The sequence below is a fragment of the Eptatretus burgeri genome, chromosome 13 (assembly GCF_056783735.1).
Source record: "Eptatretus burgeri isolate ZD-2024b chromosome 13, Ebu_testis_v1, whole genome shotgun sequence".
NCBI classification, from domain to species: Eukaryota; Metazoa; Chordata; class Myxini; order Myxiniformes; family Myxinidae; genus Eptatretus; species Eptatretus burgeri.
In genome coordinates this window covers 2,587,996-2,613,087 of record NC_140973.1, presented here as the reverse complement: position 1 = coordinate 2,613,087, position 25,092 = coordinate 2,587,996, and the positions used below count along the sequence as shown (strand labels likewise).

The 25,092-nt window shown below is 47.4% G+C and overlaps 1 protein-coding gene across 1 annotated transcript in view; it reads right to left on the bottom strand.

Annotated features, from left to right (window-relative positions):
* Positions 1-25,092, bottom strand: part of LOC147013677 (semaphorin-5A-like) — a 257,475-nt gene that overhangs the window by 49,886 nt on the left and 182,497 nt on the right. Inside the window, exon 21 of the mRNA XM_085851573.1 lies at positions 2,566-2,721. Coding sequence (XP_085707699.1) covers positions 2,566-2,721 — 156 coding nt within the window. The remainder of the gene's footprint in view (positions 1-2,565; positions 2,722-25,092) is intronic.

The following is a 25,092-nucleotide window of genomic DNA, read 5'->3' as shown; positions in this document are numbered from 1 at the left end:
CCAAAATATTAATATAGATGATATTATTGTCTTCCTAAAGAGGCCCCTCAAAATTCGTTTTGATGATTATGGTAGTTAAACAGTTCATGTTCTCCATTTGCAAAATGGGAGGAATTATTGCACAAAAAAGAAATAAAAATGTTTCCCATTTTTTAGAGGACCACTAAGATGAGTTCGTAAAACCTTTTGTCGAGTATGTTATTATTAATCACTATACGCCATAACAAATTGCTCATGTTATTGAGTTGTCAATAAGCTATCAATTATAGACATATAATAAACTCACTTGAGTATTCATATCTCTATTTCAATGCGTAATATCAAGCGGTACCTTCATGATGACCGAATAAAACCGGTCTCGATGTCCGTCCGTCCGTATATCTGTTCACAATCAAACCGATCATGATGCATTTTAAGGCTTTCCGAGAGCTTTGGAGAGATTACCTACACTCCCGCACGGTGCTGTTTTTATTATTCCTACTGCACTTCATGAGAACATAGATCGTGGATGGATGCGCAGATCCCAGGAGAACAACTATAGCTGTATAGAACAATTCATATTATTGATGGATAAAAATGATACTTAATTGATATTATTATAAATTGTTTATTTAAAATATCTTCAAATTTTGTGAGTTTTTAGTTTGTTGTGAAATATTAGGTCCTCGGGTCTCCGCATAGTGGCGTACAGGCTTAAGTCGTACTTCTATTTACTACCGTAGAAAATCACAGAACCATCCGATCGACATGCTGTTAACAGTTTCAGAATCAGCTAAAATCTACAAGATATGAATATGTACACGAAACTGATCGGCCAGCTAAAATCTACAAGATATGAATATGTACACGAAACTGATCTGGCCTTTTGGATCACTTTAAAATAGGGTGCCCTGTAATTTTAATGTGCTCTATGGATCCTCCGGAACTCACGAATGGTACACGTTGTGTTGTCACTAAACTCCGTGGTAATGTCATCGAAGTAGAGTTACTGTGGGGCAGTCAAAGGGGAAAACCTGAATGATAATTAATCAATGGATAAAAATGATATAATATATTGTTTAAAATACATTCATGCGATCTGTCTTTTACCATATGTTGCCAGTGACGCCCGTCCAAGACGGGCACCTTTACTAGTATATATATATAATAATATATATATATATATATATATATATATATATATATATATATATATATATATATACTTATATATATATATACTGTATACCGTATATATATATATATATATATATATATATATATATATATATATATATATATATATATATATATATATATATATATATATTGTAGACACACATACACACACACACACACACACACATACACACACACACACACACACACACACACACACACACACACACACACACACACAAGCGACTATACAGTTGGATACATTTATTGTATTGTATATAATGTATACAACTGTACAGTCACTTTTGCTTCAGTGTGTGTGTTTGTGTGTTTCATCACAATACACACAATATAATTTTATAATGGATAATAGTCAGTCAATTTGCACAAATGATGCATTCACTTATTGGATAATTATTTTAATTTGATTCAAAACGACTCACAGGGATACATTCTAATTTTACTTATGGTAATTATTGTGCATTTGCCTGTCAATTTCTTCATTTTCAATTAAAATTATACATTGATGCACTTCTATTTTCTAAAACTCTACAGTGTGGATTAAGAGTTCACTGAAATTTTACAACAAAAACTCATCGGTTTGATTAGTAACACTTGTAAAAGGCCAAGTGTTTGTGCATTTTGGCAGTGGGTTATCAACTTGATATGTATGGTTAAAACGGGTGGTTGCTTGTCGGTGAGGACACCGGACGAGTATCCCAGAGGTTGCATGTTCAATTCCAACTGAAGGCAGTGGTATTTAGGATTGGGATTCTGAGCTTCAATTTTCATGTTTGTTTCAAGAGTTATGCTATGCAACAGAAATAGCAATAAAGCTCTGCAACTATTGGATTATCAGTAAAAAAAACATACAAACAAAATAAAAACCAAGCTGGCTCATTAATGACGTTCATGTTTTGTGAATCTGCATGCTCTGGTCTGCATGTGATGCTTGTACAATCACTATTATTGAATCTTATTCCATTGTCTGAGTGCCCATGGGTCGACCCTTCTCCTGTACTTGCAGTATTAAAAAAAATTGAAAATGGATCAAGCACAAGAAGGAAGGAAGGAAGGAAAGAAGAGAAAACTCAACCTTGATGAACTGGGGATGAGTGCATAGAAATGGTCAAAGGGATATGGTAGGAAGGAGGAATAAGGGGAATAAAGATTTGTGCAGAAGAACACATTTTGGATGGGGGAGGGGTGGGGCGAGGTGGGGGTTTGAGGTGTCAAAAATTCTACTGTGTTTGCATCCATCTTCCTTAGAGATTGTTTATTAGCATAACCACTGGAAAAGCAAATATAAAATCATCATAACAAACAAATTAGTGGTGGTGTAATTCAAACTTTAGAATGGTTCCAATAGGGAGTCATCAATCGATGGTACAGTTACTGTATTATCACCTGGAATGGTGTTCGGGTGCCGAATGCACTGCCGTCTTTCAAAGGCAGTTCCCATGCATTGCTCTGGCGGGTGAGATGTAGTGGTGCAAACACGGGTGCGGTGTTGCTGCATTTGCCAGTCACATTGACTCCAAGATCCCCAGGTGTTCCAGTCTCCTGTGCAGACCGATAACATACGCACAGCAAGCATAGCAACAACAAATTTGAATAACACAGCAATTATCTTCATCATATTATACTGTATATATATATATATATATATATATATATATATATATATATATATATATATATATATATATATATATATATATATATATATATATATATATATATATATATATATATATATATATATATATATATATATATATATATGTATATATATATATATATATATATATATATATATATATATATATATATATATATATATATATATATATATATATATATATATATATATATATATATATTGTTGCGGATTTCGCGCCCGCCGGCGTGCGAACGGCCACGTAACTCGAATCGCGGCACGTCGCCCACCGGATGGACAATCCAGTCGTGACCCTCTCGGACTAACGCCGGGAACCAGTCACGGGCGGACCTTTCGGTCTCACCGCGATCGAGCCAATCAGCCCCCGCGTGGGATAGGGTTGCTCGCCAAATTCGACCTACCTAAGTACCCACGCGGAGGGTAGACCGGGCGATCGCACCTCGCCGCAGGTCGACTTCGGACACGGGCCACTTAAGCGACCCGTTCCGTACTATCAGAATAACCAAGCGGTGTTATCGTCGACCTCGACGGTTCGATTAATTATCGGGCGTATTCAGCCCACTACCAACCCTTTACGTGAAGCAAGATGAGGGTTCAATGGGGGAAAAGACGAAGCGAAGCGGGAGAACAGTTCAACAATAAAGCACATTTATTCGCGGCACACGGGAAGCACACAAATACAATTCCACCAAATGCACACAAAAAAAAGAAAACACAATTCCATTTACACAAAAAGCAAATATAAAAGTGAAAACACAGTGCAGAGCTAATACCGACTACCGAGCACACGGCAACACTTATACAATTCTACTTCACAGACGGCGCCGACAACACATACCCAAAACCAAGGAAAGAATACCCTCAAGAATGAGGCGGGCCTGAGGCCGAGACCGGGTCGCGCCTACCCGTCTGGTGATGAGACGCGGAGCGGCGATGGCGCCTCACTCCGTGGGCCTCGCGGACAGTGCCTGGCAGGGGGTGGGAAAAGGGGCCCCCTTGGTCGCACTATCTCAGCGCGGGGGGAAACAGGAGGGGGTTGCTGATGCTCGGGGTATAGAGGATCTTTATTATCCCTGGTGTGCGTCTCCACCTCGGCCAGGTCGCGCTGCCGGCCTTCCTCGGGCGTGCAGCTCCTGGCACCGTCGCGAGCACCCCCTCGTCTGCCTTCGCCGCTGCCGCCTCTCCGCCTCTGGACTCTCCACCCTGGACTCTTCTTTGGGCTCTCCTCGTTCGACTCTCTTCAGCTTCTCCAGCTACTGCAGGCTTCGGGCTCCAGACTTCCACACTGCTCTGACTGACGAACACGGTCCTTTTATCCCCCCGTAGCTTCGCCTTTGACCCCCTCCCTTTGACCTTTCACCTCGCTCCCCATTGGCCCGAGAAAAAGTGGGCGTGAAGGCTTTTTGATCCGTTTTTGAAGCACAAAATCCGTGATTTTGTACACGCTGTTCAACGTGCGCCCTGCACGAGTCCAACACCGGTACCCACAGCGGGGCAAGAACGGTGGCGATGCTACGGTTGCGAGGTGTGACGTGAAGGTCGTGGCGGTTGTGGTGAAGCGGTGTTGTGGTTGGTGGTTGATGTTGTGGTTGTGGTGGTAATCATGGCGGTTGGTCCAAAATAAAGATAGTAAAAGAAAAACGGCTATCCTGAAGAGTCGCAGCTTGCATAAATGACATGTATTCCCACTAGACAACGGGTTTGGGCCTAACTACACATGCACTTACCGAGATACCTCACCTAAGGGACCTGAATGGTGGTTTGCGAATTTGGTAACCACAACACTACCCCCTCCCCTTTTTACAGACTCGTCCCGAGTCGTCAAATTTTCGTGTGCCATCATGTGTAGTTTTCCCCTAGTACATTTTACCTACGGATCCCTGGGTGCGACATTCATGGTATTCGTGTCCCCAAAATAAATAACCTGAGGGCTGCGTAACTACCTAAACAAACTCACTCACACGGACGACTTAAATAAAATTGCCGGCGCTAAGACATACATGCCGGGGGCGCACTCATATTTACAGTACATCTTAACCTTAACTTACAAATTTTACACTAAACCATGGCCCAGGATCATTGAACTCTGCAAAAAGAAAGCAGTTAGCAGGGAGCCAGGCTGCCCGCATGCAGTCTCTGGCTCAAACAATGCAGGTGACAGGGAACGTGGCTGGCTGCTCACACGCAGTCCAAGGCCTTCCCTTTTGAACTGAACTCAGTGAACCACAACGGTGCTTGGGCTGCACAACGCAGTCTCCGTGCCAGCTCAAGTGGCACACGCAATGAGCACAACGAATGGATGCATGAACGGTTTGAACTGAATGCAGTGAACCACAACGGTGCATGGGCTGCACAAACGCAGTCTCCGTGCCAGCTCAAGTGGCACACGCAATGAGCACAACGAATGGATGCATGGACACAAACACGGTGCACGGGCCGCCACTGCAGGCCCGTGTTGTAGCTGCCAACAGGGCAGTTCTTGCAGCTTGCAAACTGTTGCCTTGATCCTGGCGCACATGGAAATGAACAGGGGGGGCAAAGCAAAAATTGAACGGGGGCTGGTGAACAGGGGCAGTGGGCATGGCATGGCAAAGGCAGCAGGCAAACACAGCCCGCTGCAGGCAAACACAGCCCGCAGAAGACCGTTGCAGGCAAACACAGCCGGCAGACGAACTGGCCGGCACAGGCCTCGAAGAAAAACAGCCAGCAGATGAACTGGCCGGCACAGGCCTTGCAGTAACCCAGCCGGCAGATGAAGCTGGCCAGCTTTTGCCGTCAGTGGAAGTTGGTGGAGGGAGTGCGGTGGTGCTGGCCACTTGGAAGGCGGGCTCGGACCTACCTACCCGTCTCCCTCCCAACCTATCGCCTTTGCCTGTCACTGTACATACCCACTCCCTTAATTTGTCAAACCCCAATTTAGCCCCAACTTATTTTTTTGTTGTTTTTATTTTTACTCCCCCACTATAAATCGTCCCCTAACCCCCTTTATCGTCCTTGTTCGGCTAACCTATTCTGTCACCTAGCCTACTCCCAACCCCTACGTTCCCTTCCCGGAGGGGAACAAGGGAGAGCTAACGTCCTGTGTCGAGGCCCAACTCAAGCCTCAGAATGGCCTCCCCAGAGTTCGGCGATCTTAACACCAAGTGGGTCCAGCGGCCCACAACGACAGCGAGGGGATGGATGGTGCGGAGGGGTACATCTCCTAATCTACCCTAACCATTAACTCTTAAACTACCCCGGGGCTTTCAACAAGCGCCTCTCGCTTAAACTATTGGTTCTAACAACCCAGATTCCCGTCGCCTGTGTTGGTGTCCTCACAATTTCGGGCCTCGCCCCCCAATTTTCTCTCCGTGCCCTCACACGGTCTCCTGGCTGGGACACGTGGCTCCCTTTGGCAGGCACGACCCTCTGCCGATTCTCCCGCTATGGCACCCCGGGCACTACACTGCCTCCGAGCCTACCAGCTCCCTAACACCGGGGAGTGCCCCCATGGCACCTCCCCTGAAACGCACACGTGGCAGGCCGGCCTCCCGGGCCCCTTTCCGAGGGTCACCCGTGCCCACAACACTGCCCACGCGGCTAATGGCGCCCCGGGCCCCCGCACCAAGCAGGCGCACCCGTGCCCACTACGCTATCCCGGCCCCCCATGGGCCCTTGGCCTACCACGGCCGACTAGCCTGGTGCCCGGGGTACCCACTCAGCGATACTCACCTTTCGCAGCCATGCTCCCAAGCCCGTCAAAAGGGCTCCTGCACCCCTCCAAATGGGTCTCGAGCCTACTTTCCCACCAACAGCAAAACGACCTCCATTTTTCAATTTGACTAACCCAGCTAACTCACTTTACTCTGACCCCGGGGATCCCTTGGGCGGGAGTCACTCCTCCCCCCAATCACTCATCGCACCATGCATTCCCCATTCACTCCATACACACAGACCCGCTGGCCTCACTCATTCACCAAGTACTCACCTCACAACTCTCCAACTCTTCAACACACACACCGCTGAACTCTGCCATCCTTCTAACTACATCCCCTAACTAACTCGTGCTCCCACGTCATCCCTTAAACTACAGCACGTTCCCTTTTAACCTACGTAGCTAAACTACGTCCCCACTACACATTCACTGTCTGTCACTGTTCTCAAATAAATCATTTTATTTCCCAACCTAAATCTGGCTGCAATCCCTCTAACTAATCCATTCCACGGACTCCATGAGGACTTACCCCTGCCCCATGGAGTCGGTCTAGCTAAGCTAACCAACCCTTCCCCCTAACTAGTTTTCATCCTGTGCCCAGGGTAAGGGGGTCTTTCACCCCTTGCCCAGGAATCCTGTGTACCCGAAAGTGAGGCTTGCTTTTTTTTTTCTTCCCATGCGCAGCACCTGCGCGGCAACTCAGAGCTCGCGCACTTTGCACCTGCCCGTGACGTCATGCAGCTGCACGTGTTCCTCGTCCCTCCTTGGACGGGACCATCCGGCAGAGATACCCCTCCTGCCGGATTCCAACCCCACGTGCAGCCATGACGTCACCGTGCGCATAAAAAAACAAGCCCCACGTCTCGAGGGGTTCCCCACGCGAACACATGTGCTTTGCCCGTTGGAGCTTAACACACACGATCGCGTGGAGAACCCGTCCGGTCCAAATCCATTTACCTGCCTAAACTTTGTCCGTCCGCGGGATCGGCAAATCCACCGCTGGCGTTTCCGGACCGGGACTTCACTCTCGCAAGCGAGCACGTGGTAGTCTCGTGCGTTGCACAGCACGAACCTCGTGCTCGCGGCTGGGTGAACCCGGCACGGTCCCCGAAACAACTACAGCCGCTACCCGGCTTTCGTTTCTCCCATGTCGCCGTCTCCGTCTCCATTCCACACACGCACACCTGCGTGTTACGACGCACACAGTCCACACCATTAAACTCACCCCGGGAGACGCGGCTGCGTGCTCCCGCATGCCAACCGACATCTCCCTCACATACCGCTCTCTCACACACACGGTCTCCCTTGCACACAGCGACCTTGCACACGGCCGTTCACTCACGCGTGCGGGGGCACTCACCCGCGGTCCCTCACTCGCACTCCGTCCCTCATCCACACACGCGGGGGCACTCACCCGCGGTACCTCACTCATACACACGGCGACACTCACACACGCGGGGGCACTCAACCGCTGTGCCTCATCCACACTCCGTGCCTCACTCACACACGCGGGGGCACTAACCCGCGGTGCCTCATCCACACACCGTGCCTCACTCATACACGCGGGGGCACTCAACCGCTGTGCCTCATCCACACTCCGTGCCTCACTCACACACGCGGGGGCACTCACCCGCGGTACCTCACTCATACACACGGCGACACTCAAACACGCGGTCTCTTCCACACACGGTGCCTCACCCACACACGCGGGGGCACTAACCTGTGGTGCCTCATCCATACTCCGTGCCTCACTCACACACGGTGCCTCACCCACACACGCGGGGCTGGGAAGCACGTACTCCGACACCATCGCCACCACACCACTCACACACGGGGTCGCTTCCGCACACGGGGACGCACTCACACCTTGCACCACACACACAGGGACAACCACACTGGGGATTTGTGTCCCCACAAGGGTCTCCGGGGCCTCTATACCCCCCAAGCTCTCCGTGCACCCGTCCACAGCACTCCTCCTCTCAACCTCGCAAAGCACGACCGAACTCACCTGGTCGTGACTCACCTCAAGGGGGCATACTCCCTCCCCTCGTTCCTGGAGGAGGCCATCCAGGTGCTCGCACCGGGTCTCGACCCAGTCCGCCAGCTCACCCCCATTGTCCTCCACTACCTCCGTGTGTGTGTGCACGTCACTTACCCCGTCTTCATCGTGTAGTCTTTCCTCTATTTTTCTATCTTCCGTGTCTCTGCCAACTCTTCACCCTTTACCTCCATTGTCTCAACTATTATTTCCTTTGTCACGGCCTTCATGCCCGCCTGCAGGCATCGGCCCATGTTCTGCGTCTCACCCCGGAACTTTTTCATTTCTTCCTTCATGTGCTGTGTATTCGCATCCATCGTCGTTTTCACTTCATTTGTATTTGTATCCATCTTTTCATCCATTTTTTGTGTATTCGCATCCATCTTTTCGTTCATGCCTTTCATTTCGTTTGTATTTGTATCCATCTTTTCGTTTATTTGTTGTGTATTCGCATCCATCGTCGTTTTTACTTCGTCCATTTGCTTGTTCATGTTCGCAATCATCTTCGCTGTCGTTTCCGCATACATTTTTGCCAGCATGGTGAATAGCTGGGTCATGTCGGGTGCGCTTGGGTGAGCCGTTTCGGCAGGGGTCGGGGAAGGGTTTTGGTGGAGAGGGGGAGGGGTGTCATACACTGCGGCCGCTGCCGCACCCATTTCGGGCTCTGGGTTCAGTTGGGCGAGTCCGTGTTCCTGCACAATCAACATTTCCTGCACGGGGATTCCATCCTGGACCATGGATTCTACACATTCTACATCCATTTCTAATACCCCCGGCTCCCGCTCGCCTTGAGACGCCATCTTGCTTCTCTTAAAGGGTTAATTTGCTCGCTCGTAATTTGGAGGGAATCGGGGGTCGCTTCTCTCACCCCTGGACCGATTCCCGTGAATTTCGCTGGAGACAGGAGAGCCCGTTGTCCCGCTCTCCAATACCAGTGCCGCGAGGAGGGCGATGAATTTGTATCGCACGACCTGACACCAGTGTTGCGGATTTCGCGCCCGCCGGCGTGCTGACGGCCACGTAACTCGAATCGCGGCACGTCGCCCACCGGACGGACAATCCAGTCGTGACCCTCTCGGACTAACGCCGGGAACCAGTCACGGGCGGACCTTTCGGTCTCACCGCGATCGAGCCAATCAGCCCCCGCGTGGGATAGGGTTGCTCGCCAAATTCGACCTACCTAAGTACCCACGCGGAGGGTAGACCGGGCGATCGCACCTCGCCGCAGGTCGACTTCGGACACGGGCCACTTAAGCGACCCGTTCCGTACTATCAGAATAACCGAGCGGTGTTATCGTCGACCTCGACGGTTCGATTAATTATCGGGCGTACTCAGCCCACTACCAACCCTTTACGTGAAGCAAGATGAGGGTTCAATGGGGGAAAAGACGAAGCGAAGCGGGAGAACAGTTCAACAATAAAGCACATTTATTCGCGGCACACGGGAAGCACACAAATACAATTCCACCAAATGCACACAAAAAAAGAAAACACAATTCCATTTACACAAAAAGCAAATATAAAAGTGAAAACACAGTGCAGAGCTAATACCGACTACCGAGCACACGGCAACACTTATACAATTCTACTTCACAGACGGCGCCGACAACACATACCCAAAACCAAGGAAAGAATACCCTCAAGAATGAGGCGGGCCTGAGGCCGAGACCGGGTCGCGCCTACCCGTCTGGTGATGAGACGCGGAGCGGCGATGGCGCCTCACTCCGTGGGCCTCGCGGACAGTGCCTGGCAGGGGGTGGGAAAAGTGACCCCTTGGTCGCACTATCTCAGCGCGGGGGGAAACAGGAGGGGGTTGCTGATGCTCGGGGTATAGAGGATCTTTATTATCCCTGGTGTGCGTCTCCACCTCGGCCAGGTCGCGCTGCCGGCCTTCCTCGGGCGTGCAGCTCCTGGCACCGTCGCGAGCACCCCCTCGTCTGCCTTCGCCGCTGCCGCCTCTCCGCCTCTGGACTCTCCACCCTGGACTCTTCTTTGGGCTCTCCTCGTTCGACTCTCTTCAGCTTCTCCAGCTACTGCAGGCTTCGGGCTCCAGACTTCCACACTGCTCTGACTGACGAACACGGTCCTTTTATCCCCCGTAGCTTCGCCTTTGACCCCCTCCCTTTGACCTTTCACCTCGCTCCCCATTGGCCCGAGAAAAAGTGGGCGTGAAGGCTTTTTGATCCGTTTTTGAAGCACAAAATCCGTGATTTTGTACACGCTGTTCAACGTGCGCCCTGCACGAGTCCAACACCGGTACCCACAGCGGGGCAAGAACGGTGGCGATGCTACGGTTGCGAGGTGTGACGTGAAGGTCGTGGCGGTTGTGGTGAAGCGGTGTTGTGGTTGGTGGTTGATGTTGTGGTTGTGGTGGTAATCATGGCGGTTGGTCCAAAATAAAGATAGTAAAAGAAAAACGGCTATCCTGAAGAGTCGCAGCTCGCATAAATGACATGTATTCCCACTAGACAACGGGTTTGGGCCTAACTACACATGCACTTACCGAGATACCTCACCTAAGGGACCTGAATGGTGGTTTGCGAATTTGGTAACCACAACAATATTTTATCCTTGTGCGATTCCAAATATTTTTCGAAAAATCCAAAATTTCATTTTGAGTCGCTCAATTAGGACTGAATTTTCTAAGTATTCTTACATTAATCCACCCATCTATTTTGTCCTCCAGCAGGAAGGCCGTATCGTCCAACAATTAAATTCAATGTAGGATAAAGCTAATTACAAAAACTAGGCTGCTGCTGCATTTGTCTTCAGGATGTCAGCAAGAATTTGTAATTTTTTTCATGTTACCAGCGATAACTCACCTATTCTTCCCGAAAGGCAACGTGAGATCTCTAATGTCCCCCAACAACCAGTGCTGGCAGATGGATCCTTTAGTCTCATGCTAATCCAAGGGATGGCACCCAAATTGATGCCTCCCCCTGTATGTATGTATGTATGTATGTATGTATGTATGTATGTATGTATGTATGTGAAACACCAGGATGGCAGTTTATAACTGGGCCAAGATTCAAACCCAGGCTTGACAGCTAAAAGGAGAGTTTGCATACCTTTACCCTATCTACATATGCTTACCCTTTATAAGTAGAGTGTATATTTAATGAACTGTCTTATAATGCATCTCTTCATGTTCATGAAACAAACATGTTCCCTTCATGCCAAGAGATGTAGGGAGATGTATAATTTGGTTGATGTTTACATGTAAAAAAAAAAAGGAAACTACAAAACCAAACAAGAAAAATGATCATCACTACCATGATTGCTGACATCGTTGTTTGGTAGCCTCTGTTTTTTTTGTTTTTAGCAACTTCTTCGTGTGGCACTACAATGTCGTCGAAGGAATTTCCGCAGGGATAGAACACCTGAGTTTCCAAATGGTTCAAACCGAGCAGAAATCCGATGAATTCCCTCTCCACATGTGCCCTCACTATGCAATGAAAGCATCCCTGTGGGAACCTTCTCACTGGCCAATTTGCTGTTACGGCTGAGAAATCTCAAATGTGGTCTGTCACGCTGGCTTCACAAAGCTTCACGAGTCCTGTGGCACTTTAAGGTGATGCATCAATGGCTGATCGTGATGAGTTTGAGTTTCCGTGACACGGCTTTGATTCATGTGTCCGGCTTTGCCAACCTCCTTATTTGGGTCGATAAAGGAGGATTTAGAATTATTTTCTTCACTCTTGAGAAAAGTCGGTGGAGGCACGTCTTATTACATGCTACTGACATACATACAGTACATACATACAAGTTATGGCCTATAGAGAGTGAACACTGATGACCATTTTGGTTAATCCGTCCTTAGCAACCAAGACTGTATCCATAGCAACTGAGACACTATTTTCACAAGTAAACCAGGTTTTTTATGGGTTTGTAGTGTCATTTTTTCTGCAATTAAGGTCAAGGCTTGTGGAAGATTTGGAACACTGAACAGATCAGGACACAACATTAAAAAAGCCACAGTATTGAGAGGGGGGAACATCAACAACAGGGATGAAATACAAAAGAGAGGGACACTTGGAGAAGTAAAGGGTGTGAGGGGGAGTGGGTGGTAGGGGAGGATGCATGGGGTGGACTGGATGGACACAGAAGCACACTCTCAGGAAGAAAAAAAACTAGAAATTTGGAAGGAGGTGGGGGAGCGGGAACGGGACGAGAAAAGATCATGGTTTTGGATTGGACATGACCTGAGATGGTGGTGAACAGGTGTCTTGAAGACCTGAAAGGAAGAATGAGATTCAACAGAATGTGGAAGGTGATTCAACAGGGGAGGAAAAAAAAAGGAACAAATGTGTGGAGGTGAGCAGTGATCAATCATGGATTTTGGGAGTGTCACCAAGAGGGTTTTTTTGTTTTGTTTAATCATTGAAATTTACCCTAAACAAGCCTGAGAGTCACTAAATGGATAGCACTACAAAATAAAAGAAAAAAAAAAGAAGGAAAGAAGAATGATCAAACAAGGAGGTCATAATTTATATTATTCTAGAAAAAAACAGATCATAAGATGTGGGGAAGCATGCGATCGGCAAAGAATTCCAAATTGATGCAGAACATGGAAAAAAGCCCCCAGAATAGCTCTTCGTTCTAAACCGAGGTATGGCCAGAGTGTATAGGTGTGAAGTGGTGGCAAGATGAGTCCCCTGACCAAAGACCCCGACAGAAGGTACCAAGTTGGAAAGAACAGCAGAGCATTTACCATGAAAATATCTGTAAAACTAGAAGGGCACTCTTCGATGTCGCGACGTTTCCAGATGTGCCTCTGCACACATTATTACATCATGAGACATACTTGTACCAAGTTTGATTTAAATCCCTGAACCTAGATTTAAAATATTAAATAATTCTGGATTCCAGACCACGCGTTCGATGAAGCTGAAGTATTTTTAAAAAACCATATATTCCCATCACTACTAGATCATTACTGTGACGTTTCACGTCGATTGATGAAGCAGTTCAAGAGAAATGTTTTTTTCAGGATTTTCATTCAATCCAATATGACTGCCAGACCGTGTGACCTATAAACAAGGCTTGGGGAAGTTTCCCCACGATCTGTCTAGCCGTTCTGGAGAAGAAAAATTTTAAAGGTTTAATCTTCAAAAAATCAACTGCCAAACCATGTGAGCTATGACATCATGGGTGGAGAAGTTTTTGGTTCTCATGGATTGGTGATCCTGTAAAGTTTTGCCTCGATCTGTTCAGCTATTTCGGAGAAGAAGGTTTTTGAAGGCTTTTTTTTTGTATACATTGTCGAGGCTCGTCTGAGAGCTAACACACAACGCACAGCAAGGGGGGCATGAGACAAAAGGAGCAGGAGAGGGAAGGACAAAACAGAGGGGAACAGAGACATTAGGAGATCTGTGGAAGGGAGAGGGATGGGGTGCGGAACACTGGGTATACAAGAATGATATTACAGGGACATTCAGGAAGGAAAGTAGGGAATTTAAAGGAGGTGGGCTTGGAGTGGATTAATGGGGGTAGAAAAGATCGAGGTTTTGGATGAGGAAAGACAAGAGGTGTTGGTGAACACCTATTTTGAAGACCTGGAGGAAAGTGTGGGATTGAACAGAGTGTGTGAGTTTGTTCCAAAGGTGGGTAAAAAAGAGGAAGGAAAGAGTGAAGGTGAGCAGTGATTCATGATTTTGGTAGTTTTACCAGAAGGAGGGTTGCTGGCGGATCTTGAGCGCTCTGCGGAAATATGGGGGGGGGGGGGGACATACCATAGACAGAGCATGGGGTCAAGACTGGAGAGGAGACGGTAGAAGACAAAGACCACAGACCTGCCTACGGTGAGAGAGTAAGAGTCCCAATGACTCAGACTCAGGTCAGGTATGGGAGGATGCGCCAGAGCAGCGCGTCGCTGTGTCCACATTCTGCCGGTACTCCAGGGGCCTCCGTCTGGCCATCCCCCAGGGCAGATTCCTGGCCCATCCCCATCTCCTTGAGATGGCGATCAACCTGCTGCAACCACGAGGCACGTGGTCGGCCCATTGGCCTCCTCCACTCACGAGACTCCCTCACTGAGAGAATCTGGTGAGCAGGATCAGCGTCAGGAAAACGAGCCACATGTCCATACAGCTGCAGCTGACACTCACAGACTATGCAGGTAACAAATCTCATTTGAGTCTCTCTCAGCAACCGCTTGTTGGACACAAAGTCCGACCAGTGATAGCCAAGGATTCTCTGAAGAGACCTGGTTCCAAAGGAATTAAGTCTCTGTCTCAGATCCTTTGTAAGAATCCAAGTCTCACATCCATAGAGCAAGACTGGAAGCACCAAGGACCTGAAGATTCGGGCTTTCGTCCTCCGGCACAGGTACCGGCAGCGCCACACCCCATTATCCAGTGAATCCATGACTCCCCAGGCCCGACCCAAACGTCGATTGACCTCCGACTCACAGCCGGCAGAGACATGAATATCACTGCCAAGGTAAGTGAATCTCTCCACAACCTCAACATTCTCACCACAAACAGGCACAGACAGGACAGCAGCATCCAAGATGTCAATGAAAGCCTGGACCTTTGTTTTGACCCAGGAAACCCGTAATCCCAGCGGCTCCGACTCCTCATTCAGCACCTCGAGGGCCCCCAAAAGGATATCTAAAGTCTCCGCAAAGATGACTGCATCATCTGCGAAATCAAGGTCAGAAACCTTGACATTCCCAAGCGATGCACTGCAACTTGATCTCTCTGACATCCTCCCTAGAATCCAGTCCATACAAGTGCTGAAAAGTGTGGGGGCAAGTACACACCCCTGACAAACTCCAGTAACAACTGGAAGTAAGTCAGAGATGGTACCACCACATCTCACAGCACTCTCGGTACCAGAGTAGAGTTCAGACATCAGATCGATCAGTTTTGGTGGCACCCCATGAAGACCAAGAATCCTCCAGAGGGCATCCCGATTCACTGAATCGAACGCTTTACAGAGATCAACATAGGCTGAAAGCAGCCCCTGCCGAAACTCTCATCTGCGTTTGGTGAGGACACGAAGTGCAAGGATACGGTCAATCATTGATCTCTTTGGTGTAAAGCCTGACTGCTCTGGACGCTGGTGCTCAAGCAGATGGTGGCGAACCTTATCAAGAATTATCCGAGCAAAGACCTTGCCCGGCACTGAAAGCAGCATCACCCCTCGGTAGTTGTTGCAGTGTTGGCGATCACGCTGCCCTTTCCAGAGAGGGACAACAAGGCCCCTCTTCCAATCAGTTGGGATGATGCCTGTGTTCCAAGCAGAGCACAAAACTGTATGCAACGACACGAGTGCAGCATTTCCACCAGCCTTGGGAGGTTCAGCATGGATGCAACAGATCCCTGGAGCTTTACCCCATTTCAACCGGTTCACCACAGCCTGTGTTTCCACAAGTGACGGTGGACCACAGTTGATTTGAGGGTCAGCAACAGGGATTGTAACACCCCTGACGTCCAACTCGACAGCTGGTGGATCAGAATGGTACAACCACTCAAAGTAACCGGCCCAGCGGGCCTTCACTTCGGACTCCTCTGTCAAGAGCCTACCACCCTCTGCTCTAACTGCAGTACACCGAGGGATGGGCTTGGATGAACGCAATGCGCAAATTCCCCTGTAAGCGGGACGAGAATCCCTTGACCACAGGTGATGCTCTACACCCTCACAGATTCCTCGCACATAGGCCTCCTTGTCCACCCTCAGTGCACGTACAGTTTTACACCTCAGCTCCCTGAACAGCTCAGCTCTGCCATTCAGCCTGGCCCTGCAACTCTGGTCAATGGTATCCAGTGTCCCTTGAGAGACAAAATTCTTCTTTGCCCTACGATGAGTTCCAAGACATCCACCGGCAACATCAAGGATAGTGGTCTTGAAGGCGCTCCACAACTCTTCAGGACCTCCCAAAGCACCGAGACTCCTCAAATCTCCACTCAGCCTTTTCGCAAACTCCTCAGCTACCCTCTCATCCTTGAGCTTGCCAACATCCAGCCGAGGCTGGGATGGTACTATTCTGCTGGATTTAAGGTGCAACTTCAGAGTTGCTACAACAAGCCCGTGGTCAGTATTGAGGAACTGAGCACTCCGGTAGACCCTGCAGTTCTGGATCATCCTCCAGCGACCATCAACGAGGACATGGTCAATCTCCTTTGCCACATCGCCAGCGTTGGAATACCAAGTCCAGTGATGTGCTTGTGGGTGCTGAAACCATGAACTAGCCACCCCAAGTCCATGACTTCTTGCAAAGTCAAGGAACTTAGTGCTATTCCGGTTCATAGTTCCTGACTCATGGGGACCAACACACGTCTCATAACCATCCCTTTCAGGTCCAGTCAATGCATTGAAATCCCCCAAGACGAGAAGTGTATCTCGTCTGGGGCAATGATCAACCACAGACTCGAGCATGGCGTAGAATGTGTCCTTCACGGTGAGATCACTCGCCTCAGTCGGAGCATAAACAGAGACCACGGAAATGAGAACCAAGGAGTGATGAATCCTTAGTCTCATAATACGCTCCTTGACCGGTGTTACCTCAATTATCATTGGGGTCAGCTTATTGGACACAGCTGCAGCAACTCCTTGGGAATGGTAACCATCAGAGCGACCAGACCAATAGTAGGTGTAACCACTCAGATGATAACAGAGACAGGTGATCATCCTCTCTTAGGGATAGGACATTCCAGGCAACCAACCGATGGGACCGCCTCAGGTTAACCGAAGGAGACCGCCGTCTGGTGGATGACACCTCAGCACCACTCTGACACACTCTCCCACAATCTGACCCAGGGATGTTACCCCGTGGTTTCCCTCCTATTATCAAAGATTGGGGGTCCAGAAGGCTTTGCCCTAATCCCGTCATCCGGTGAGCTGCCCTGCGAAGGGAAGCTGTGCAGGAGGTACTCCCACGGAGTGGGTTTTCAGATTTCTTTGCGTTTTTGTGTTTTGCGGAATGAAGGGTTTTACGGCGGCTGGAGTGCAAATCCTGCCACCAACCTCCTAATAAGAAGTAACCGAACTGGAGGAGGACGTCCACAGACACAGTTGGGACAAGATATGGATGGCCGTTGGCTCACAAGGAGCTCCTCCGCCCTTTGACAGGTTTTGTTTTTAATCCTGCTGGGTGTCCATATCCAAACACCCTCCTCACCAAAAAACCTGGTGGGGGCGACGGTTTAGTCACCGACAACCTGATCATGGAACAGGTTAGTACAGGTTTACATGATACCTGTAGCAAATCACAGATCTAATCTGGCCTGACCTGACGTCAGCCTCATCATAGGAGAAATCGAAAAAAAATTGTCGGAGGAGAAATAAAAAGGCTTTTATATTAAAAAAAAAAAAAGGCTGCCTGAACCACATGATCGACAATATCATGAATTTTCCCCCCCATACAATTTTGTCCTCGATGACCCTCAAAAAATTTCATACTGATCGGATAAAGTGTTTGATGTATGCAATTATGACGTCATAACAAAGGCACCTCTGACATCATTAAAAAAAAAATCATTTTTTTCCCCTTGGGGAGTATGTCACATGTGCCAAGTTTCAATTTTTCTCCATTAAGTGATTTCGGATATACATAGGTCCAAATTTTTTTCCTTTTTTCCAACATGGCTGCCACACCACGTAACCTATGACGTCATAATTATCATTAAAACATTCCACAAGAGTAGTTGCACCTTCGGTGAAAATTTTGTCAGTCCGATAAGTGGCTGCAGATAAAATAGAGAAAATCAGCACGGACGGACGAATGGATGATGTATGTACGGGTGTATGGACAGATGGACAGACAACCCAAAAACATCATGCCTCCAGCGACTGCATCAGCAGAGACGTAACAAACTTAGAGTAGCAAAAGACCTACGATGTGAAAGTGCTTGTAAAGAGAGCCAAGCTCTATTCCAACCAAATTAACTCCGCACTTCTGGAGCCTGTCTTATAAGGACGGATAACAAGCTGGTGCTCCAGCCCAAATGTGGCACCAGAACTCCAGAAGAGAGTGTATAGTTGTCTGATACAAATAGAGGATAGCATCCAAAGGTAGATATTTCTGATCTCTAAAGACAACCAACTCGCATAGAAGCACTCTTTGTAATACCTGATGAGTTTTCATGAACTACAGGCAAAGAGTCTTCGATAGCAATAACAACACCATGAGATTGAGGATGATCAAGTCGATAAAATATGTAACCAGATATTACAAGAGTCGGAAGAGATGTCATTATCCTATCTACTTTCTGACAAAGCCAGCAGACCAAGTGAATTGATATGGATGTCTGATTGAACGAAGTATAATTCGATGGAATCCCCTAATATTGCAGAAAACGATACGAAACTAATTTGAATGCAGCACACAAGTTGGTGGGTTGACACGTGCACGTGCAGGTATCGTGTTATTTTTTTCTGTGATTGTAACATCATATTTGATAAGTCATGATTAACAGACCAGACATTCATCAGTCACAGCTGACTAGAAAGTCCAAAACCAGGCCAAGACATTCCATAGGGATCCAAGGAACTCAAACAAACACATTCTCAGGAGTGTAACTGAAAGTGGCTGAACGGACCACCATCCATGGCATGTCCATGATGGTACAACCACATAGACACTTTCCACCTGTTGAGAGAGACTCAACTTCATCTTGGGACATTCCAATAATTGTGAAGGCCTTGGTTTCCACAGCATCAAGCTGAGAAAGGTGCAAGGCAGAGGCGTCAGCCAAGAGGTGAGAGCAGAACTCCATCAAGCTGCAGATGACTTTCTCAAGGGGGTTGTTAAGAAAGTAGATGGGTGGGGGTTTGCCAAATGGTCCTTTCAGAGCGAGATAATGAGTGTGATATTTGAAAGACATATTCCAAGTGTTTGACCAGCTTGTGATTGTGTTAAAGTCTGAAGACAGGAAAGAAGCTGCAGCCTGCCTGTCTGAATGATTAGAGATGCTTCTGCAGATGGAGTCGTCATCAGAAAATATATAAATGGGATTTTCTAGATTCAGAGACATCGTTGATCAATATTAGGAATAGACTGGGGCCTAAAACACTGCCTTGTGGCACTCCAGCCTTGACAGGGAAAGGAGATGAAAGGGTTCCGTTGAGAGCCACACTTGGGTTACTGACTTCCTCTCCTCTCGTAGTCAAAGAGTGGAGTTGGTCTTGAATACCAGAGGCAGACATCTTCGAGAGTAAGGCAGGATTCCAGGATGTTTCGAAAGCTCGAGATATGTCCAGAAAGACACCCTGATCTCATGTCTGACATAGAGGGCCTTCATCCATTGTTGGGAGAGTAGAAGGAGTAACCAGGTCTGAAATCAAACTGATGATCCGAGATGAGGCTGTTGGAGAAAAGGAATGATTTTATGTTAACTGCGCTGATGGATTGCATGACCTTGCTGATGATTTGAAATGAGCTGATTGGTTTGTAGTTGAGGAGATAGGTTTTTGCACCATTTTTATGTAATGCTGTGGTGTAGGTTGATTTCCATGCAGATGGAAGATGAGCTTGGGCAAGTGATAGGATGAAAAGGGCAGAGAGAGAGGGTATGCAAGAGCAGCAGAACAGGTTTTTAGGACACGTGAGCTGAAGCCGTCCGGTCCAGTTTCAGAATCAGAATCGAGGGTTGCTGGAAACTTCTCCACTTTCTCAAGTGTAAAAGGCACAGTGTCCACTCTGTATTCAAACTAAACTTGACGAAAACAACAGGTACAAGCAAATTTTTAAAATGTATTAAAGAGTGTTCTCTATATTTTCTCATATTAAAGGTTCATTGAAAGTTTGATGACACCAACTCAAATGGCAAACAATTGAAAAACCCCATCCCCTGCTGCACAACAGAAGGCTGAACAAAGAGATATGGAAGTGATTACAAAACCCAACCGTCTCCCACTCTGTGACGGACGGACAAAAAAAGGCCTCTTTGTACATACTGTGGACTTTACCCTTTGATATTTTGACACAATTATTAATTTGTCTTCATATTCTCATAATAAAGGTTTGTTGCCAGACAGATACACACAGACACACCACGCAGACACAGACACGTACACACTGCAAACCCGCTTCTTCGACTGCGCTCGAAACGGGCTCGCAATGTGCTACCAGACATTTAACATCCATGATCACCAATAATTTCTAACAAAAAATCAAATCACAAAAACAACAGAACTCTCACGTCGTATACACTGAACACAACTGGCTTTCATCCGACAGAAAATATACCGCAAAGAGAAAACTTATCACAGTGACTAATACGCAAACACAAAGCATCGGTGCTGCTGAGTTTGGCAGATGCATGACGTCACTCACCCATCAAGTACTGGGAGATGACGGGGATGTGAGTGAAAGATTGAGGGATTATATTTTTTATGGTATCTCAGGCTCAAAAAAAATGTATAAATATATATTGCATGAAAGACAAGGGCATTTCATTTTACATCAAATAATCTTAGGGAATCATTGCTGGTCAACCAGAGCCGATCCTTCTTCTCCCTGCCCAAGAGGCTCACACCTGCATGTTCCCTCATTCCATCATCCTGGGCCAATGGGCTGCAAACAATCAATCCCTTGAGCCCAGTGGGTTCATATTACATTTGGGTGATAGCGAGGTCATGATTGTGAGAGGAGGCTGTTGATGCCAGAGAGAGAAAGAGAGAAAGAGAGAGAAAGAAAGAGAGAAAGAAAGAGAGAAAGAAAGAAAGAAAGAGAGAAAGAAAGAGAGAAAGAAAGAAAGAAAGAGAGAAAGAAAGAGAGAAAGAAAGAAAGAGAGAAAGAAAGAGAGAAAGAAAGAGAGAGAAAGAGAGAGAGAAAGAAAGAGAGAAATAAAGAGAAAAAGAAAGAGAGAAAGAAAGAGAGAAAGAAAGAGAGAAAGAAAGAGAGGAAGAAAGAGAGAAAGAAAGAGAGGAAGAAAGAGAGGAAGAAAGAGAGGAAGAAAGAGAGGAAGAAAGAGAGGAAGAAAGAGAGGAAGAAAGAGAGGAAGAAAGAGAGGAAGAAAGAGAGGAAGAGAGGAAGAAAGAGAGGGAGAAAGAGAAAGAGAAAGAGAAAGAGAAAGAGAAAGAGAAAGAGAAAGAGAAAGAGAAAGAGAAAGAGAAAGAGAAAGAGAAAGAGAAAGAGAAAGAGAAAGAGAAAGAGAAAGAGAAAGAGAAAGAGAAAGAGAAAGAGAAAGAGAAAGAGAAAGAGAAAGAGAGAGAGAGAGAGAGAGAGAGAGAGAGAGAGAGAGAGAGAGAGAGAGAGAGAGAGAGAGAGAGAGAGAGGTCATTGGATAACTCAACTTTCTCCATTTCTTTAAACGATGTAGATGAGCTCAAACTATGTGGAGAACAAATAGTAAAGCAATCGGGCTTACTTAAAAAAAAATTTTTTTAAACTTTCATTCCATTGTTATAACTTCAGAGTACACACTTTCTGAAGACGGCTGTGAGGCTGAAAAAAAATAAAAATAAAAATAAAAACTTCATTCAGTGGACTATGATGATCACACTTCATCTCGTACTGTACAATCAGGTGAACGTGGATCATTGTAGTAAAATAATCAATTTTCGAAAATTGACCGCAATCAGCGTAGGATCTTTTGAAGGACCTGAAGGTTCCAGGTGAACAAACAACTACAATGACTATCTCAGAAACAATCACACGTACAATATTCCTCCTGTGTTTCACTCCACCATCATAATATAACCAAATCAACAACCACAACGACCTTTATACCTCTCCATAACCCCACGTTACCTCCACAATCTCATTTACACTCCATAACCCCACGTTACCTCCATAATCTCATTTACACTCCATAACCCCACGTTACCTCCACAATCTCATTTACACTCCATAACCCCACGTTACCTCCATAATCTCATTTACACTCCATAACCCCACGTTACCTCCACAATCTCATTTACACTCCATAACCCCACGTTACCTCCACAATCTCATTTACACTCCATAACCCCACGTTACCTCCACAATCTCATTTACACTCCATAACCCCACGTTACCTCCACAATCTCATTTACACTCCATAACCCCACGTTACCTCCATAATCTCATTTACACTCCATAACCCCACGTGACCTCCACAATCTCATTTACACTCCATAACCCCACGTTACCTCCACAATCTCATTTACACTCCATAACCCCACGTTACCTCCACAATCTCATTTACACTCCATAACCCCACGTTACCTCCATAATCTCATTTACACTCCATAACCCTACGTAACCTCCACAACCTCATTTACACTCCATGCACGAAGCGACCACTTGCTCAGGGCGATGGAACACGAACCCACCACTCGCTCAAGGTGACGGAGCACGAACCAACCACTCACTCAGGGCGACGGAGCACGAACCAACCACTCCCTCAGGGCGACGGCGCGCAAACCGACCACTTGCTCAGGGTGACAGAGCACGAACTGAGCACTCGCTCAGGGCGACAGAGCACAAACTGATTACTCGCTGAGGGCAACGGAGCACAATCCGAACACTCGCTCAGGGCAACAGAGCACAAAACGACCACTTGCTCAGGGCGACGGAGCACGAACCGACCACTCGCTCAGGGCAATGGGGCATGAACCGACCACTCGCTCAGGGCTACGGAGCACGAACCGACACTCGCTCAGGGCGACCGAGCACGAACCGACACTCGCTCAGGGCGACGGAGCACGAACTGACCACTCCCTCAGGGCAATGCAGCATGAACCGACCACTCACTCTGAGTGACAGAGCATGAACCCACCACTCGCTCAGGGCGATGGAGCATGAACCGGCCACTCACTCAGGGGGACGGAGCACGAACCGGCCACTCACTCAGGGGGACGGAGCACAAACTGACCACTCGCTCAGGGCAATGGGGCATGAACCGACCACTCGCTCAGGGCGACCGAGCACGAACCGACCACTCACTCAGGGCGATGGAGCACGAACCGATCACTCGCTCAGGGCGATGCAGCATGAACCAACCACTCGCTCTGGGTGACGGAGCATGAACCATACACTCACTCAGGGCAACTGAGCACAAACTGACCACTCGCGTCTCCATGGGTGTCGAATCTCGTCATTGCCTGATGTAAGAATGGAGAGTTACGACTTTGTGTTGATCTTAATTCAGTGAGTAAAGCTGTTATTCCTGATAAATACCCACTTCTCACCATCAATTAACTTTCTGCTTCATTCCACGGTTCCACAGTGTTCACAAAGCTAGATTTGAGGAGAAGCTACCTTCAGGTACCTCTAGCAAAGCAGAGCAGACATTTAACTGGATTCGTGACTCATGAAGGCATGCTCCAGTAACTAGAATGCCATACGACCTCAGTTCTGTATCAAGTGCATTTCAGAAGTTCGTCTCTTCTGTCCTTTCTGGTGTTGAGGGAGCTCTCAATCTCCTTGATGACATCGTCGTCTACAGGAAAGACAAAGTAGAACGTGATCAGTGGCTGGATGAAGTGAAGTCACAACGAGCAAAACACAACTTGACGCTGAATGAGGGAAAGTGTACCTTTGCACCATTAGAGATTGACTTCTTGGGATATCATGTGACATCCAACGGGGTGTACCTGACACAGGACAACATCGAAGCAGTTAGGACTCTTCCCACTCCGTCAAATGCAAAAGAGCATGCATAATTTCTCGGGACTACCAACTTCTACCTCAAGTTTGTACCCAACTACAAAGAGATCGCTGAACCTCTCCGTAAGCTACTGCGCAAGGATATGCCCTGGGAATGGACTCATTCCCAGCAACATACATTTGTCAGGCTGAAGGAGAATGTCACATCTCCAGTCCTCACACATTTTGATCCTAATGCAAAGATTTCCATCATGAGGAATGAATCAGGTATGGCAGTGAGAGCAGTACTTTCACAATGGATCACAGGTAGCGAACAACCTGTAGCATTTGCATCTCACTTTCGGAGACAGAACGCAAGTACTCCACAGGGGAACGCGAAGCTCTGGCATGTATCTATGCATGCGAGCACTGGCACGTCTATCTGTATGGAAGAAAGTTCACTCTCCGCCCAGACCATCAAGCACTGACAACACTACTCGCTACATTGGGATCTGGACATCGACCACTTCGAATTTACAGGTGGTCAGACCATCTCTACCAGTATGACTTGAACACAGAATACTTGGCGGGGTCCCGTAATCAAGTGGCGGACATGCTCGGTCGTAAAACCGCAGCAGTGAACACCAAGAATGAGTTTGTGAGTGAAAATGACGCCTTTGTAAACACTGTTATTGCAAATGCCACCGCAGATTTAGTCATTCGTGATGAGCTCAAATCAAAATTTCAACAGGATGAAATTCTGCACAAACTGTGCAAATTTCTCTAAATGGACTGGCCTCAACAAATCAGAGAGAAGCTACAACCCTCCTACAGGATTCGACATGAGCTATTCATCTTTGATGAAGGTTGTGTCGCCCGTGGCACCGGTGCGGTGATCCCAAAAGAACGACAGCAGCGAGTGATGCATCTCGCTCATGAGGGACATCCCCGGATCATCATCAAAATGAAAACAAATGTCACGATTCAGTTTGGTGGCCAGGTAT